The sequence below is a fragment of the Oxyura jamaicensis genome, chromosome 4, assembly GCF_011077185.1.
Source record: "Oxyura jamaicensis isolate SHBP4307 breed ruddy duck chromosome 4, BPBGC_Ojam_1.0, whole genome shotgun sequence".
NCBI lineage: Eukaryota > Metazoa > Chordata > Aves > Anseriformes > Anatidae > Oxyura > Oxyura jamaicensis.
The window spans coordinates 10,395,126-10,410,263 of record NC_048896.1 but is presented as its reverse complement, the minus strand read 5'-3'; the positions used below and the strand labels follow the sequence as shown (position 1 = coordinate 10,410,263).

Here is a 15,138-nt window from a genome sequence, read left to right as displayed (position 1 = left end):
TCTTTCTGTCCCTGCAGGCTGTTTGCAGCCCAGCTCCACGAGATCCCTCCGAGCAGCCTTTCGGGGGCACTCGGGACCATGGCAGCATCCCAGCGTGGAAAAGATCATTCCGCAGGTGCGACGGGCTGGCGCTGAGACGGAGGGCTGAAAGGGGGCTGCTGTGCTGCTCCTGTCCTGCCACTCCGGGGGGTTAAAATGGGGAGAGAAAAAAGGAAGCATTAGCCGCGTATTGTGTGGGCTAATCCTGGCCCGGCAGTGAAGTGCACTTAGAGTGACCCTTCTCAAAGCCTCGGCTCTCTCATTCCATGTCTCTCTGATTCGAGGATCTTTCCGGCTGCAGCATCTACTTCTCTGTCAACAGCCCTCGGTGCATCTCACCTGCTATCTTTAGTCTCGGTTTATCGATCCCTCATTCCTATCTATCCATCTCATCCTTTTGTGCTTATTTCTGCCTGCCACTCCATTTACCGCAGTACACCTGTGCTGCTTTACAACGGGCAGCTCACGTCGGCTCCTGGGCAGGGGCTGGGAGCTGAGCAGCCCGCTGGATGCTCAGCTTCTCGTGGAGAACCCCCCTCGGCAGACAGCGCCGCAGCCCCTGGCTGTGCCCGGGCAGGGGATAAGCACGGATCAGGCAGCAGCAGCGGCGTCGGACCCTCTGCCCTGCTGTGGCACGCCTTATCGGAGGAGATTAGTCAGAGCCTTGATCCTAATGCCGGCTCCGAATCCGAAAGGCAAGCCATACCCTTGCAGATAAGGGCATCCTTGACAGCAGCAGCAGCTCTCAGCGCTGCCTGGATCGGGGCGCAGCAGGGCACAGCAGGGAGCAGGGAGAGGTGGATGGGAGAAGAAGGGCTGAGAGAAGGGGGAGGATGGAGGTGTGCCCGCAGAGCTGCTCTTTGATTTTCACCTTTCGTATCTGGAAAGGTGAACTGGGAAAAAGGGAGGCCAAGAACAAAGCCCTGTCGCTTACCCCGGGCTCGTTAAATCATTGCCATTAATGCAGGCTGTGGTCCACGAGTGGAACGGGGGGAAGGAGAAGGGTTCCATGAAGATTCATGCCTCCAACAAAAACCGTCCCCACGTTGTAGCCCCAGCACTTCCGAGCACCGAGGGAGCAGCCCAGCCCCGGGGTGTGCCAACGTCCCCACAAACTGTGGTTTTGAGGCCTTCTTGAGCTGCACGAATCGTTTTACATTCTGCTGTCATCCTACAGGGACCATGGCTGGTTTATGACCGCCAAAGTCCAGGGCTTTAGGAGCAGGACAATTCGGGGACCCAAACACTCACCCCCACTCCTGAGAGAACAGCAGCAGAGAAAGGGGGAGCGGGGCAGTAATTCAGCCTTAATTAGCCTCATCAAATATTTATCTGGTAATTTCCCTGAATTTGCAGAGAAAATTAACATCAATACGATTCATTGACTCTTCAAAGATCCCACAGCACAAAGCCCATCCCCTCCAAAAAGGGAGACCAGCCGAGCATGGAGAACTTGGGCAACGGGAGGTCCTTGGCATTTGCTCCAGCAAAGCCTCCAGAGATGCTGGGCTCATGCAGCAGGTGGGGTTCCCCTCCCCTGCACCCCAGGTTTTTGGGGACGTGGGGCTGGGAGGGCACGGTGGCACGAGCAGAAACCAACCCCCAGTGTCCCTCGCTGGAGCACGAGGAAAGCTCAGCGGGTCGATGCACAGCAGCACGGCAGCTTGCGTAGCTCAGTGGAGCTCTTGAAGGTCCTGGCCAGGGCTGGGTTTGGAGGCTGCGGCTGAGAGAAAAGGGTTTGCAGCCCAGCACTGCTGGGAGGGCTGGGAAATGCCAGCCCTGGGTTTTACAGCTCAGGTTCAGAGCAATTTGGGATGATCATATTCCCAAATTCCATGTAGAACTTGCCCTCAAAAACTCAGGATGCCGGATCCACACAGGATTTTACCAGGAAAAGGCTGAAAAAAAATATATTAAAAAAAAAAAAAAAAAGGGGGGGAAAGGGAAAAGGAATAAAAGCCAAGCACTTTGTGCAAACGGGTCCCTAAGCCTGAGCTCTCACGGACAGCACTCGCTTTGCCCTTCGTGTCTGACAGAAAGCAATCAAGCCAAGGCCAGCTCGCAGGGAACCTTTGCCATTGCTTTGCAGTAGAGAGATTTCCATAAACTGCTGGTTGGTTTGTTTTTTGGTGCTTTTTTTTTTAATTCTCCCATGAGACATTTTCCCTCAATTTGTCTTTCACTAAAGGTCACTTTTAAAGACAGCAGCCCACTGGCGCCCATCACTCAGAGGCTCTGACAAGCCAAAGGAACTGTCAGGCCACATTTTGCCTCCCAGCCACATTCAAGGTTTTGCATTCAATGTGTTTTTTTATTATTCTCCTAATGGAGTTCCCCCTCCAAGGCCGCTGTGCTATTGGAAGCCCAAGAGCATCAGCACCAGGCAGGACTTCACGTGGGAGAAGCCTTACAATTAAATTTATTCCCAGCGAGAAGCTACAGTAGCCGTGGGAAATCTCAAGGCTGGCATTTTCCAGGCAGCAGGACACAGGTGCTCAGGAGAGCATCCAGACAGTGGTGAGGCTGGCAGGGACCACGCGGGGCTGAACAGGAAGATCTGTGTTGTCCCAGGCGGGACAGGGGAGAGATTCGGGAAATGGTCGGACTCTGGAAGCCTTTTCTGGAGGAGGGAAGGTCTCCGTGTTCCTGCTGGCTGGGGACAAGGTCTCCATGTCCCTGTTATGTGTCACCTTATGTGCGGGGTCCTCCTCCATTGGTGGCGCAGGGACACCTGCCTGGGACAGCCATCAGTCGTGGAGCAGAGAGCAGGGAGGAAGGAGAAGGGATATTGCTGCAAGGCAAGGCAAGAGGATAACAATCACACCAGAGCCGTGGTCCAGGTGGCTGAGCCACGTCCCTAATGCAGCCTGGATCTGAGGCGGCAGAGGGAGGCTTTAAACATCTGCTAGGGACGAGCCTGCCCACGGAAAAGCGCCTCTGTCCCCATGCAGACAGCAGCAGTGTCACTGGTTTGGATCAGCCCCTACGAGCATTACACCACGCTGAGCCCCTGCAGCAGCAGGGCCCTTTGGTCCCGTACACAGCGATCAGCAGGATCCCTTTTTGGGGCAGAGAACATCCCCCGTGGCTGCTGGGGCTTCCCACCTGCAGACAGCACGGCTCCAGCCTCAGCATTACCCCAGCTCTGAGCAGGGCTGGAAGGATGCTGCGGGGCCAGGATTAGGCTCCCCCAGCTCCTCTGCTGTCCCCCAGCCCTTTGTGCTGCCCCCAGCCCCTGTCCCCAGACCTTGGCAGCCCCCTGTCCCCCTGGGGCAAGCAGCAGCGCCTGCTCGCAGCCCGTCCCGGGGAACCGTTCACCACAACATGCTGGCTTTTAATTTGCTTACCCGAGCAATAAAGCGGAAATGAGGAATGGCAGCTAATTAAAAGTATCGATTCATGTGGCATTCAAAGCTACCAGAGAGGGCCAGGAGGGATGAGGAGCCTGCGAGCAGGAGAGGGGACAGGAGGGCTGCAGTGCCCCGCGGGCTGCCCCTTTGCTCCCTGTGACTATTTACCGTGGGGAACACTCTTGTCCTCCAGCAATCCTGCTCTGTGGGGCAATTCTCCAGAACACCAGGTCTCTTCTTTGCCAGAGAAGCCCCCAGGATTGCCATTCCCCTAGCTCCGTACCAACACTCACCAAGCTCAGTGCGCCCTGCGTATTTCTAAGATTAGCTAAGGAAAGGTGGGCAAAATTCCTGAAATGGGGAAAGGCAGAGCTGGGCAGCGGCACGGCTCGCTCAAAGGTTACCGCGTGCAGTCCCCTCCGACCTTCACGTCTGCAAATTCAGCCAAAGGCAGCGGTACAGTGGCTGGGGAGGAGCTGCTGGGAGGCCAGTGCCGGCCTGTGCTGGCCTGTCTGGAGAGCAGGGTGCCTGCTGGAGCCTCGCCTCTCAATGGGAGCAGACTGTGTGTCTTAATTACGAGACAAGCGGAGTGCCTTGACAGCTCTCTGCCAGTGACGGAGCTATGAATAGACTCGGGAACACCTGCAGTCGCCATGAGGTGAGAAACAGCCGCGCTCTTGCTCCTCGTTACCCATGCCAGCACCTCCCCACCCCTGCATCCCGAGCAGCTTCCAACAGCTGGCCTCACGCGGTGGGAAAAGAGCCGACAACCAGGACTGGAAGCTCCCGGCCCCTCTGATCCCACACACCGAGCAGGTGCCGCACAGAGCAGGGCACCCAAGTGCAACACCACAGGACTCAGGAGGGTGATCCTGCGGGCAAGGACTTCTGTTGGAGATGCCCTTACAGCTCCTCCGAGGAGTGCTGGAGTTCCTCCCAAACTTCGTACCTTGGGAACCTTCTTTTCCCCGGCCAGCAGCATGCGGTGGGCCGAGGGGAGGAGTGTGTCGGGGAGGCATCCCGGGGCTTAACCTCCACTCCGGTGCCTTCACCTCCTGCTCACCCTGAGCTGCTGTCATGGCAACACAGACTCCGATTCGGGGAGGAACGGGTACTTCTGCTTGTTTAACCGAGGAGGCGGCAGCACCCCGGTGTTTGAGCAGGGAAGAAGCAGGGGAGAAAGCACAACAAAGGGCAGACCCAACCTCAGCGAAACAAGACTCACCAAAACATCTCAGGAAGTTTTCTCTCTTTTAAAAGCCTGCAGACACCCATCAGGGGCTGCAAACAACACACCCACTGCCCAGCACCACCAGAGACCCTTGGGCAGAGCTCGCAGCTTCAGGGGACTCCAGTTCAGCTGCGCCCCTAGCAGGCACAGCTCTTCATGAGCTGCTTAAGAAAGGCAAAAAGCAGGTGGACAGGAGGCAGGAGTCATCACTGCTGTGTCCTGCCAAGATGGCTCCATTTCCCTCAGCTCTGAAACGTGTCCTTACATTTCCCAGAGGCCCACCAGAGAGCTTTTTCTGGGTATCATCCAGTGATGATTGCTTTCCTAGAAGTGGTGCTCAGAGAGGAGGAGGGAAGCCCAGTGCCACACAGAGCATTTACGGTTGATTCACCTGAAAATCCCAGTCTTTTTCCTGCATCTCTGGTTGAGGCAGGCTAGGGCTGAAGATACACCCTCCTTTGGGAGCAGATTTGCAGAAAGCTGCAGCAGAAGGCAGGGGGCTCCCCGGGCTCGATGGCACTGGAAGGGGCAGCTGCCTGGCGAGGCACCCCCACTTCCCCTCAAGTCTGCCTTTTCTCGAGGCAAAACTGCAGAATTTGCTCCGTATTTGATGTCTCCCACCCACAGTGCACAACTGAGAAAGCCTCCATTGTACAGGGGATTATTTTTTGCAATGAGAGAGATCTAGAAAAAAATACATATTGATAATATAAAGCCAAGGCAGCTTAATGCACCACGGTGCAGGGGCAGAACTCTGCAGGGCTCTGAGCAGACCCTTGCACCCTCCGCTTGTCCCCCCAGGTGCCAGCCCGCAGGAGCAGCCTTTGGCAGCTCCTGTTCCCCATCTCCCGGCGAGCCTCACGCAGCAGAGGCTCGTGCTGAAGCCACCTGTAAAACGGGCAGCCCCAGAGCTGCATCTGCCGTGCCCCGTGTCCACCGCGCTGGGAATGCAGGCAGCCCAGAAGCGCAGCTGTGCCATTGTGTGCTTCTCGCCGGCATCTGCCTGTCCTGCTCACTGGAAAAATCATGGAGCTGCTGCTAATTTCATTAGCAGGCCCATCAAGCGGTTCATCAATCTACGATTTCCTGGCTTGCCGCCACGAGGAAAACAAGCGGGATCTGCTCTGCATTTGCAAAGCCATCGTCTGGGGTAATTGGTCTGAAGGCTTCGAGTTTCCCGAGTGGATTATTATCTCGGATTAAACCTGGGGAAGGAAGAGTTTTTTTGCCCTTTATTTATTTTTTCTCTCCCCTCCCACCGCCTCAGAAGAAGCCGGGACATCCCCCGAGCTGCCAGCAGCTCCCCAGGCCGGGGGCAGGAGCTGGGCACCCAGCCGGGGCTGGCTGCGCCCCCCAGCAGACCCTCCTCCCCTGCAGCAGAGGAGCAAAACCCCGGGTGTTTGTGCCCGCAGCCGGTGGCAGGGCAATGCCTGGGAGCTGCTGCCGGTTCCGCGGTTCACAGCTCCCTCTCCCGGCCCCGTGCCGGCATCCTCGGGCTGCAGCCCCGCGGCCAGCCCGGCAGCGCCGGGACACGGCACGGGGAGATCCCGGTGTCAAGAGAGGGAAAAGGCAGAGCAGGAGCCGGTTCGTCTCCAGCCCAACCCGCCTGGGTACCAATTAAACGGAAAAGCCTGACATTTCGGTGACGGGCAGCAAAGGAGTTTTGATCCCGCTCCACCTTCTAATGCTGGTAATTTAACCTTCCCTCGCCCAGCGATCCCAAAAGCAAGGGCGTTTCATTTTAAACAGAAAATCCTCACCCATAACTAAGAAAGGCAGTCTCATTTTGGAGGGAAAAGAAAGGACAAGGCAAATACTCACAGTTTTCCACCATGGGCCTTTCGGGGTTGATATGCTCCCACACCACCCCATTGTTTTAGCCAAACTATGGGCTGAGTATGGCCCAGAGCACGAATTTCCCCCAGATACCCTTCTGCATTGAACTTCCTTCTCCTTGTAAACCAGCCCACCCCATGGACCCAGCGGGCAGGAGCAGGAGGTCCCAGAGGTGTGCATGCAGTCACGGTGAGCAAGCAGGGAGGTTGCATCCCCCAGTCCCAGCACCTGCACAGCACCCATTAGGGCATAGGCACAGGGAGAATTAATGCTAAGGATGCTGTGCAAGGGAGTTTGCAGGGATTTGGTGGCCCTTCCTGCAGTGCGCTCTTGCCAACAAGTTGCTTGCACCACGGAGCCCATGGGGCTTTGCCTGGCAGAGCTTTGCCAGTGGCTGTGATGGTGCCAGGTTTTCACCCTTACAGGCACGTCCCCATAACTCTACCCTTCATTTCTCCTACAGTCAGCAACTGGCCTGCAAGGCCCCAAAACTCCCACCGAGTTCAAGAAAACCTCCTGCCGAAGGAAATAAATGTGTTCTGCGCTCTTTCCGAGCTACCAACGGTAAAGCAAATACGGGCACAGTTGGGTCCCATCACTGCTTTGTTCCTAAAGAGCGTGTCATTTCAGCCAAACCCTTCCTGGCACATCTAGCCGTCATTAGAGAGATGAGAGAGACAGTTACTGTCTTCCTTCTGCACATGGCGTAACAGACATCGTCGTTCAGCAAGGAGAGGTCTCTACCTCCGTATTGTACTTGTCATCTGAGTCCTCCACAGTCCAAAAGGAAATCACCCCAGCTCTGCAGCAGGAGGGCTCAGGAATGCTGTCCCCCAGGAAAGCGTGGTGCAGAGTACCCAGCTGCTCGTGCCAGGGCAATTGGACAGCTCAAGCACTGAATATAGCAGAAGGGAGAAGAGTGGTGGGCAGAGCAGCTGCCTGCCCTTCCAGCTGGATATCCATCCTCGGAGTAGGAGGTGGAGATGACCTATGGAGTCACGGTGACCCAGACAAGCTTCCTCATTTGCAGATGTAAGAGGCACAGATTGGGCTTTCTTAGCTAAGTTTGGGTGTCCTGCGGGTACGGAGTCACTCCGTGCGGACCGGGTGTCTGCCGGCACTCAGTGGAGATGCTGTATTTACATGAAGTGAGTTATAAAAGCCAGACCTAAAATGCCTTTGTAAATATTTGGCCTGTGATTTGGTCTCTCTCGGTGGGGTGGTTTTGTTATCTGCAGGGAATGCAGTATCTAGACTGCCTCCCCTGCCCTGGTGCAGACAAGTGGGTGGCACGTGGCAGGCTGTGTGTGCCGTGATTCTGATCTCCCTGACACACACGGGAGGGCAGCACATCCAGGTACACCCCCAGCAAAGGTCACGTCCCACCTCCTGTTAAGGCAAGTGGTAAGAGGGAATTGAGCTGGGCAGAGGCCATTTGCTAAGCTGGGAGGAAGTGGTAGCAGTGACATTAGCCATTCCCCTCTTTGTACTGATCCAAGCCCAAGGTCTCACATCAAGGCAATGAAAACAGAGACAGGCCTGAGGAGGAGCTAGGACAGACACCGGATTTGGAGCCACCTTCTGAGCTGCCACTGAGGCAGTGGCAGCAGCAGCGCTAAGGACCTGAGGGAAGTCCAGGCAACGCAGCCAGAGGCACTGCCATGTGAAATAACGTCTCACACAGGGCGAGACATCACCTAGCTGGCCTCTGCGCCCCTGCACTGCATCCCACCAGGTGTAGCTTCTTCCTTAGCCTAAGGCAGACTGTCTGAGCTATCCGAGAAGAAGTCCTCCAGATCCTGCTGCCTCAGCTGGGACTCCAGAACAGTGATGCGTTGCTTGAGCTTCATCTGGGCATCATTGTACTCTGTCAGAAGCCGGCCGAAGCGGGTGTGAAGAGTGTCCAGGTTCAAGGCCAGCCTGTCCAGCTTCTCTTCCACGCTCTTCCCTTCCATGCTTGCCTCTGCAGCTGACTCATCCAGCAGCCCTTCCTTGGTCAGGATCTCCCGGCCCCGCTCCTCCAAGACCTTTTTAGCATCAGGATACTCTGTGACTGCTTCCATCAGATCTTCCTTTGACAGGCAGAAAAGATCAGAGTAGCCCAAGCTACGGATGTTGGCTGTGCGCCTGTTGCCCATTTTGCTCCCTTTAATGTTGAGGATGCTGATCTCGCCAAAGCAGCCTCCCGCAGTGAGCAAAGCATATTGTGTTGTTCCATCATCCGCCACCACAGCCAGCTTCCCCTCCTTGATGATGTACATCTCTTTCCCGATATCTCCTTTACGGCAAATGTAATCCCCTGGGCTGAACACCTGAGGGCGAAGCTTCAGCACCAGCTCCACCAGTAGACCTGCCTCACAGTCCTGGAAAATCCTCACCTTTTTCAGTGTCTCCAGGTGAACGTTGATGGCAATCTCTGCCCTTAACTTATCAGGGAGATTCTTGAGGACTTCTCGTTCATCTACCGCCTTCTTGTTTGTCCACAGGTAGTCAAACCACTTGATGACTTTAGTTTCCATGTCTTTGCTCACCTTGCGGAACTGCATGTAGTGTTTAATGGCATCAATTTTTGCCTGGAACTCTGCCCTGGTGGCGTTCATATTGGATATCATGGATCCCACGTTCCCCACAATGGTGGCGAAGATGAGGACACCAATGAGGAAATCAAAGATCACAAAAAGGTATTCTTCATCACGCACAGGGGGCGGGGTTTCTCCAATGGTAGTCAAAGTCAGCGTAGACCAGTAGAGACAGTAGACATACTCCCGGGTGAGATACCCGTATTCGGGGTCTGTGACATTGGGATAGACCCAGCTGTCCTCCCCAAAGCCTATGGCCTTGGAGATGGCATAATAAATGCAGGCATTCCAGTGGATGATGACTAGGATGTAAAGAACCAAGTTGCAGATGCGGAAGATGTTGGGGTAGCTGGTTCTGGTCTCCGTCCTGTCAAAGAACTCAAACATGCGGGAGAAGTGCAGCAGCCTGTTGAATCGCAGTTCAGGACGATGCAACCCCACAGCAAAGTAGGCCAGGTCTGTGGGCAGGATGGAGAGAACATCCAGCTTGAACTGTAAGGTGTGGATGTAGTTATCCCGTAACTTCTTCGGGTCCTTAACCAGGAGGCCCTGTTCCAAGAAGCCTACCAGAAAAGAAAATAATAGAATGATCTTGGCTTATGTTCAACTCCTCTACTGGCTTTGTAAGTGCTTCTGATAAATATTTCAGGATATGCCATGCATATTTGTGCATGTATACAGTTATCCAAACATTACCAGTTGCAGTTGATCTACTCTATTTACAAGCTTTTGCTATCACACAAGCTCCTCATCTGGCAGAAGCCATGTAAAGCTATCACTTAAGGATTTACTCTGTTGCCATGAAGTAATAGGGACACAAAGGTTTCTTTCCTCCAGTCATGAATTACCGCTGTTCTGGACAGAAAGCACAGCCACCTGCCCCATTCCGAGAACATTAAATTCTACCATTTTTCCATGTAGATAATTCATTAGCTGAACTTGTGCAAAATCAGAGATACAGAGCTTCAACTATGCCTGAATACTAATAGTAATGTGGGTAATTTTGTACAATTATTCAAAGGTGAAGTTGAAAGCTAGGATGATTAATCTTTCATTCTGAAACTTACTCAATTTCTCAGATCTCTTAATTAGATTATTTCTCTGGAGTCTGCTTCATACAAGCGAGAGCCAAGGTAGACAAAACCCTCCTTCTAATGGAGCTGTAGATTAGGTCCCTCCCTTGCAGCTCACCTCCACCTTTAGGGCACTAAAGCAAAGCAATGGCAGGCCAGGAGGCTCTTCCTGCTTACCTGTGCGCAGGCGGATCACTATGTCCCCTATGTAGATAGTGTCTGAGATGTAGTCCAACACCAGCCAGAGGACAATGTAGGTCTTCTGTAGGTCACTGAAGCAAGCCCTGGAAGAGGACCATACAATGGGGCAGTGAGACCAATAAGTTTCTGTTACAGCTGAATATAGGCTGATGCTGGGGCTCATAACTCTGCAACAGAGCTTGGCCCCTTGTCCTTCTATTCAGAGAAGTTAAAACCGTCTTCTCTGAAGAATCTGCCACCCCTTGACCTGCATAAAGCAATGTCTTGAAACCGAATCCCAAAAGCTCTGCAAGCAACTTCACCCCAAGATGAGAGTCCTTTCCCGACAGGGACAGGTGAGGGATGCTCTGCGTTTACACACCGCAGTCACTGTGAGACTGAAGGTCCCTTTCCTTTAGGCACCCCCAGGTCCTCTCCCCCCTCACCAGCACCAGTTGTCTGATCCTTGCTTGAGCCACAACAGTCAGGTGATTAGGAGCATTAGAGGAGACAGGAACCCTACAATCTCCCAGCTCACCTGGCCACCAGCAAGCACCAGTTATAGAGGACAGGAACAGCAATGACAGCCAGCCAGCGGTAATACCAGTCCCCCGCAGGGTCTACCACAAAGATCTGCCATTTCTTCCTGGAAGCAGAGAGAAGGCAGAGCTGTCAACGTGTGAATAAAGGGCTAAACACAGAAAACAGGTTTGGAAGGAACCATCTGAGTCATCTCCTTCATCCTTTGCACTAGACTGGATCAAACATAGCTGCAGCTTGAGTGCCAGTCTGTAAGTTAAAACCTGTCCCAGGAGTGCTGTGCAAAAACGTCCGGCACTGTTTAAGTTCCTTTATCCCCAAAACAGTGCTTATTAACATACCAGAAGAGAAACTGCAGCATGGCAAGACAAGGCAGGTGGCCTACATGCACCTCAGAGACAGAGCCAGACAGATGTATGAAAGAGGGTGACTAGAAAACTTCTTGTTAGATGGCATCACCTCTCCCAAATGAGGTATGGATTGGTGCCAGACAGATCTGAGAGAAGAAGATTAATTAGAGCAGGAAGGAAAACATGCTGCAGATCAGCGGGAGCACCAGGAGGGGCTGCCCAAGCCCCAGAGCGGTGGCCGGCGTCAGAGGGCTGCCATCACCACAATGCCTGCCTGCAGTCAGTGCTCAGTCCGGGGTCCAGCCTTTGAACTGCTCCCAAGCATTTGATCCCGCTCGTCTTGGGGCTCTGAGATAAGCAGCATGTGCTCCCACGGCCAGATCTCACCGGAGGAGCAGGGGAACAGCAACTCTGCAGCTTGGCTGATAGGCTCGGCTGTTGCCACCTGCCAGGGCAAAACGCCTTCTCTTTCCATCCTCCCCTCACTTCCAGCTTTTGAACAAGTAAAACTCCCTCCAGCGCTAGGAAGAACGGCCCACTTGCCAACACATTCCCCGTGCTCACCTCACTGCTTCCAACAGCTTCAAAAGCAAAACCTCTGCCTTGAAGCCTCCCTCCCCAGTGGCACTCAGGCTGCCCGCGGCGTGGGGACCGGCACTCGGAGCAGAGCCAGCAGCGTTCCTTCACATGCACCCTGGGCACTGCCACAGACAAGCAGGTGCTTCAACCTTCCCATTGCAAGTGAGGAAAAAATGACAGTGTTCTGCTCAGATAAGGGTTGATGTTTTTTGAGACAGGGACACCTTGTTCACTGGGGCGTACAGCACCTGACACCAGGCAGTACTGTTGTAACACCACATCACAAGCACAAATAACCTCAATAACAGTGTTAGTCAGGTTGGTAATCTCAGCTCTAAATCACGGGTGCTGACCACAGCAGGCAGCTGGAGTCACTGACATTATGCCAGTGCATGCTCTGGCCACAGGGCTGGGGCTGGAAAACCCCAGACTAGCTCAGCACTAGCCCAGAAAGGGGGATAACCACCCTGATGGCTCTGCGCCCCGTTCTGCAGCCTTGAGGGCTCCCCGTGACGTGAACAGCAGCTCCATGCTCAGTGTTACGAGACCTGGGGCTCTTCTCACCCATTGCTCTGAGGACCAGGAAAGCAGCAGAAGTTGCCACCACCTCCCCAGGAGCTCATCCCAGCGAGCCACGGTGTTCTCCTTTCTGAATTTTGCAGGGCAGCACTAAATAACACAAACCCCAGTGCAGGGATCTTCATCCTATCCCTTAGGTGAAGCCAGGCTGGCAGACCAGTGGCATTTACTGGCTGTAAGGTGACAGCACTTGGCTCTGCTCTTGCTTCCCCCACAGACGCATCCTCAGCTCAGACAACACAGCTCCTCGCGAGGAGCCCACCGGCACGGAGCTGCCCTCTGATGGCACACTCAGTGCCTCTCCGATAATTAACAAGCTCCCCTTAACCTCGCAGGGCAGAGCACTTTTTTGTCCACGACTAGTAAAATTCCAGATACAAGGCTCAGATATTTTCCTCCTATAGAAAACAATCATTTCTTGGTGCTTTAATTACCATGTGTAATGGTAGGGTCCAGGCTAGTCCATGAGCTTTGCCCTTTAATTAGCCAGCAGAAGAAAAGCCAGGTTATTGCTTTTCACCGGGAGCATTAGCTGAGGAGATGAAAGGGCTGGATTTGAAAGGGCCTTTTCAGAAAGCTGCCGTCACAGTGTCTGCCCTTGGAGGTGGCGGAAACAGGCAGCAAATGCACTCCCTTCATCTCCCTTCCTCCTGAGATGATGAATGAGGCTGGAAAAGCCCACCGGTCTGTGCTCACTGGGGTCTCCTGGGGGTGACCCCACCTTCCTTGCCTTCTCCCCAGCTCCACGTGTGCACAGGCTGCAGGTACACCTTTTTAGGGACCCATGGCTGGGTTCAAATGCCAGCCCTGGTACTGAATTGCTCCAAGGTCAGGCAGGGCAGGGGGGCACCCTTCCCACGGCTGCCCTACCTGCCCCCATTTACCATCACTGTGGGGAGACCCTGAGCACCAAGCATGGTCACAGGGAAGGGAGCCTACTTTTTGCTTTTCTCCTCGGTCTCCTCATCCTCTGGATCGCTGCTGGCATCTGCAGCCACCATCTGGAGCTCCGGGCCCTGGAAGCGCTCGAGGAAGGGGTCAGGCCTCTGCTGCTCCTCGTGCAAGCTCTTGCTGGCCCAGTCCCTCAGCACCAGCACCAGCCGCACTATCCTGGGCAGGGAGAGAGGCAGAATCAGGAGGTGTCCATGGAGCAAGGAGAAAGCAAAAGCTTGTGAGCAAGGAAGGGGGCTACAGCTGAACAGGCCTTACATGCCTAATCATCATCTTTCTGCACCTTGCACTGGTGGGGTGGGCTCAAGAATATAGGAATACATTAAGGCAGCCCAGTTACGCTGGCAGAGTAACATGGCTCCTCCCCAGAGCCTGCTGCTGCTCCCTCGGGGACACAAGGAGTGTGTGGGTGATGTGGGCAGAGCCGGGCTGCCTCTAAGGGAAAGGAGCCCCCGGGCATGGTCCTCCCCATGGGCCCTGGGGCATGCAGCAGCACTGGTCCTTGCAACGCTTTAGTCCCACACAGCAGGAGGGGATCCCGACCCCACACCCCCCTCAGTTGTCAAAGCCAGGCACAAAAGGCCCAGGCTCAGCCAGGAGCCCACGCAGCAGCTCTCCAGCTTCCTCCCCGCATTCACAGGACCCGTCCCCGCACCCAGGCACCCAGCCCAGCTGCACACACGGGTACCTGGCCAGAGCTCGCCTGCCTTGGAAAGCGGGGGCAGCCGGCTGCTCCCCCCCGGCCGGGGTAGTCCCTCTCTGCAGCTCCGAGGAGGCCTCATCCTGGGTGGAGCAGGTCCTGCAGCGGGGAGAAGGGAGGGTCACGGCCATGCTGCATGTCCCCGTGCCTGCTCACGGCCATGCAGGACAAACCAGAGGATGCGGGTAGCCGAGGTTTGCCGTCACAGCCCTGCCAGTGCCCCCAGACCCATGCCAGGTCTCGGCACGCCCCGAGCTGGCCCTGCCCTGCCAGCACCACCCTGCTGTGACCATCCTGACCTGCTGGTGCTGAGCTCCGTCCCGTCCTTGTCAGGCCCGGCTGGGGCAGGCAGGCAGGGGCTGAGGGCGGCCGGGGAGCGGTGCAGGCCATTGCTCTTGGCCGTCATCCTCCCCACGAGGAGACCACGGGCACACGCCTGCGCCGGGGACCTGGAAGAGCAGAGAGCAGCCAGGAGCACAGGGAGCAGGACAGTGGTTCGAAAACCAGCCTGAAGTCCCAGCTCTGCCTGTAGCCCCTGAAAGGTGCTGTCCCCATCACCAGGGATACTCAGTCACCACCAAGGCACCCACCGCGAGTTCCTGCAGCTCTCCCACAGCACTGCTCCCACTGCCTGCCCCACGGCGAGGACACGGGGGTGAGCCAGGCCAGCCCCGTGGGGAGATGTTAGGCAGCAGCACGAGGCAGGCCTTGTGCGTACAAGACCATATGCAGCTGAACAGCAGCCTTTCTTCTGTCCAGTGCCCATGCCTGCACTGGAAATTAAGGTTTGCTCTTAAAAAAAAAATAACAACAACAACAATAATAAAGCACCTTGCTGAGGTTCCTGCTGGCAAGTGCTACCATCTGGTTTCAGAGAGCATCAGAGAAAGTCGACGTTTACACGCAGAGGCTGCTGTGGAGCTGTGAAGTCTGGGAGCTGATTTATCTAAGAAGTGCGAGATGCCCTGCGGGGCTTGTCTGGCCCCAGCATCACACGCACCCCTCGCACCCGCAGCCTGACACCCGCTTAGCACACAGACATGCACATATGGGAAAGTCCCAGCCCTGCCTCGGGGAGGAAGAGGATAAAAATCCCCCCCCCCGGGGGCACAGCTAGCCCTGTGCCCCGCAGCAGGGTGAGGCAGGCTCCT

General features: G+C 55.2%; 1 protein-coding gene across 1 annotated transcript; it reads right to left on the bottom strand.

Moving 5' to 3' along the window:
• Positions 1-3,621: 3,621 nt before the first annotated feature.
• On the bottom strand, positions 3,622-14,598 carry CNGA2 (cyclic nucleotide gated channel subunit alpha 2). Its single transcript, XM_035323924.1, has 7 exons — positions 14,287-14,598; positions 13,976-14,086; positions 13,276-13,446; positions 10,827-10,934; positions 10,286-10,392; positions 4,167-9,598; positions 3,622-3,717 (listed from the first exon to the last, which is right to left on the bottom strand). The coding sequence occupies exons 1-6, from the start codon at positions 14,391-14,393 to the stop codon at positions 8,211-8,213; spliced, it is 1,992 nt and encodes a 663-aa protein (XP_035179815.1). The 5' UTR covers positions 14,394-14,598; the 3' UTR covers positions 3,622-3,717; positions 4,167-8,210.
• Between the last annotated feature and the right edge of the window lie 540 nt (positions 14,599-15,138).

What these genes read in the sequence shown, in the direction of transcription:
- CNGA2 (XM_035323924.1), bottom strand. Translation starts at nt 14,393, where the DNA reads ATGACGGCCAAGAGCAATGGCCTGCACCGCTCCCCGGCCGCCCTCAGC. An exon ending in GGCAGGCGAGCTCTGGCCAG is followed by an intron (nt 13,447 to 13,975) that starts GTACCCGTGTGT and finishes CTCCCTGCCCAG; the next exon opens with GATAGTGCGGCTGGTGCTGG. An exon ending in ACCGAGGAGAAAAGCAAAAA is followed by an intron (nt 10,935 to 13,275) that starts GTAGGCTCCCTT and finishes CTCTGCTTCCAG; the next exon opens with GAAGAAATGGCAGATCTTTG.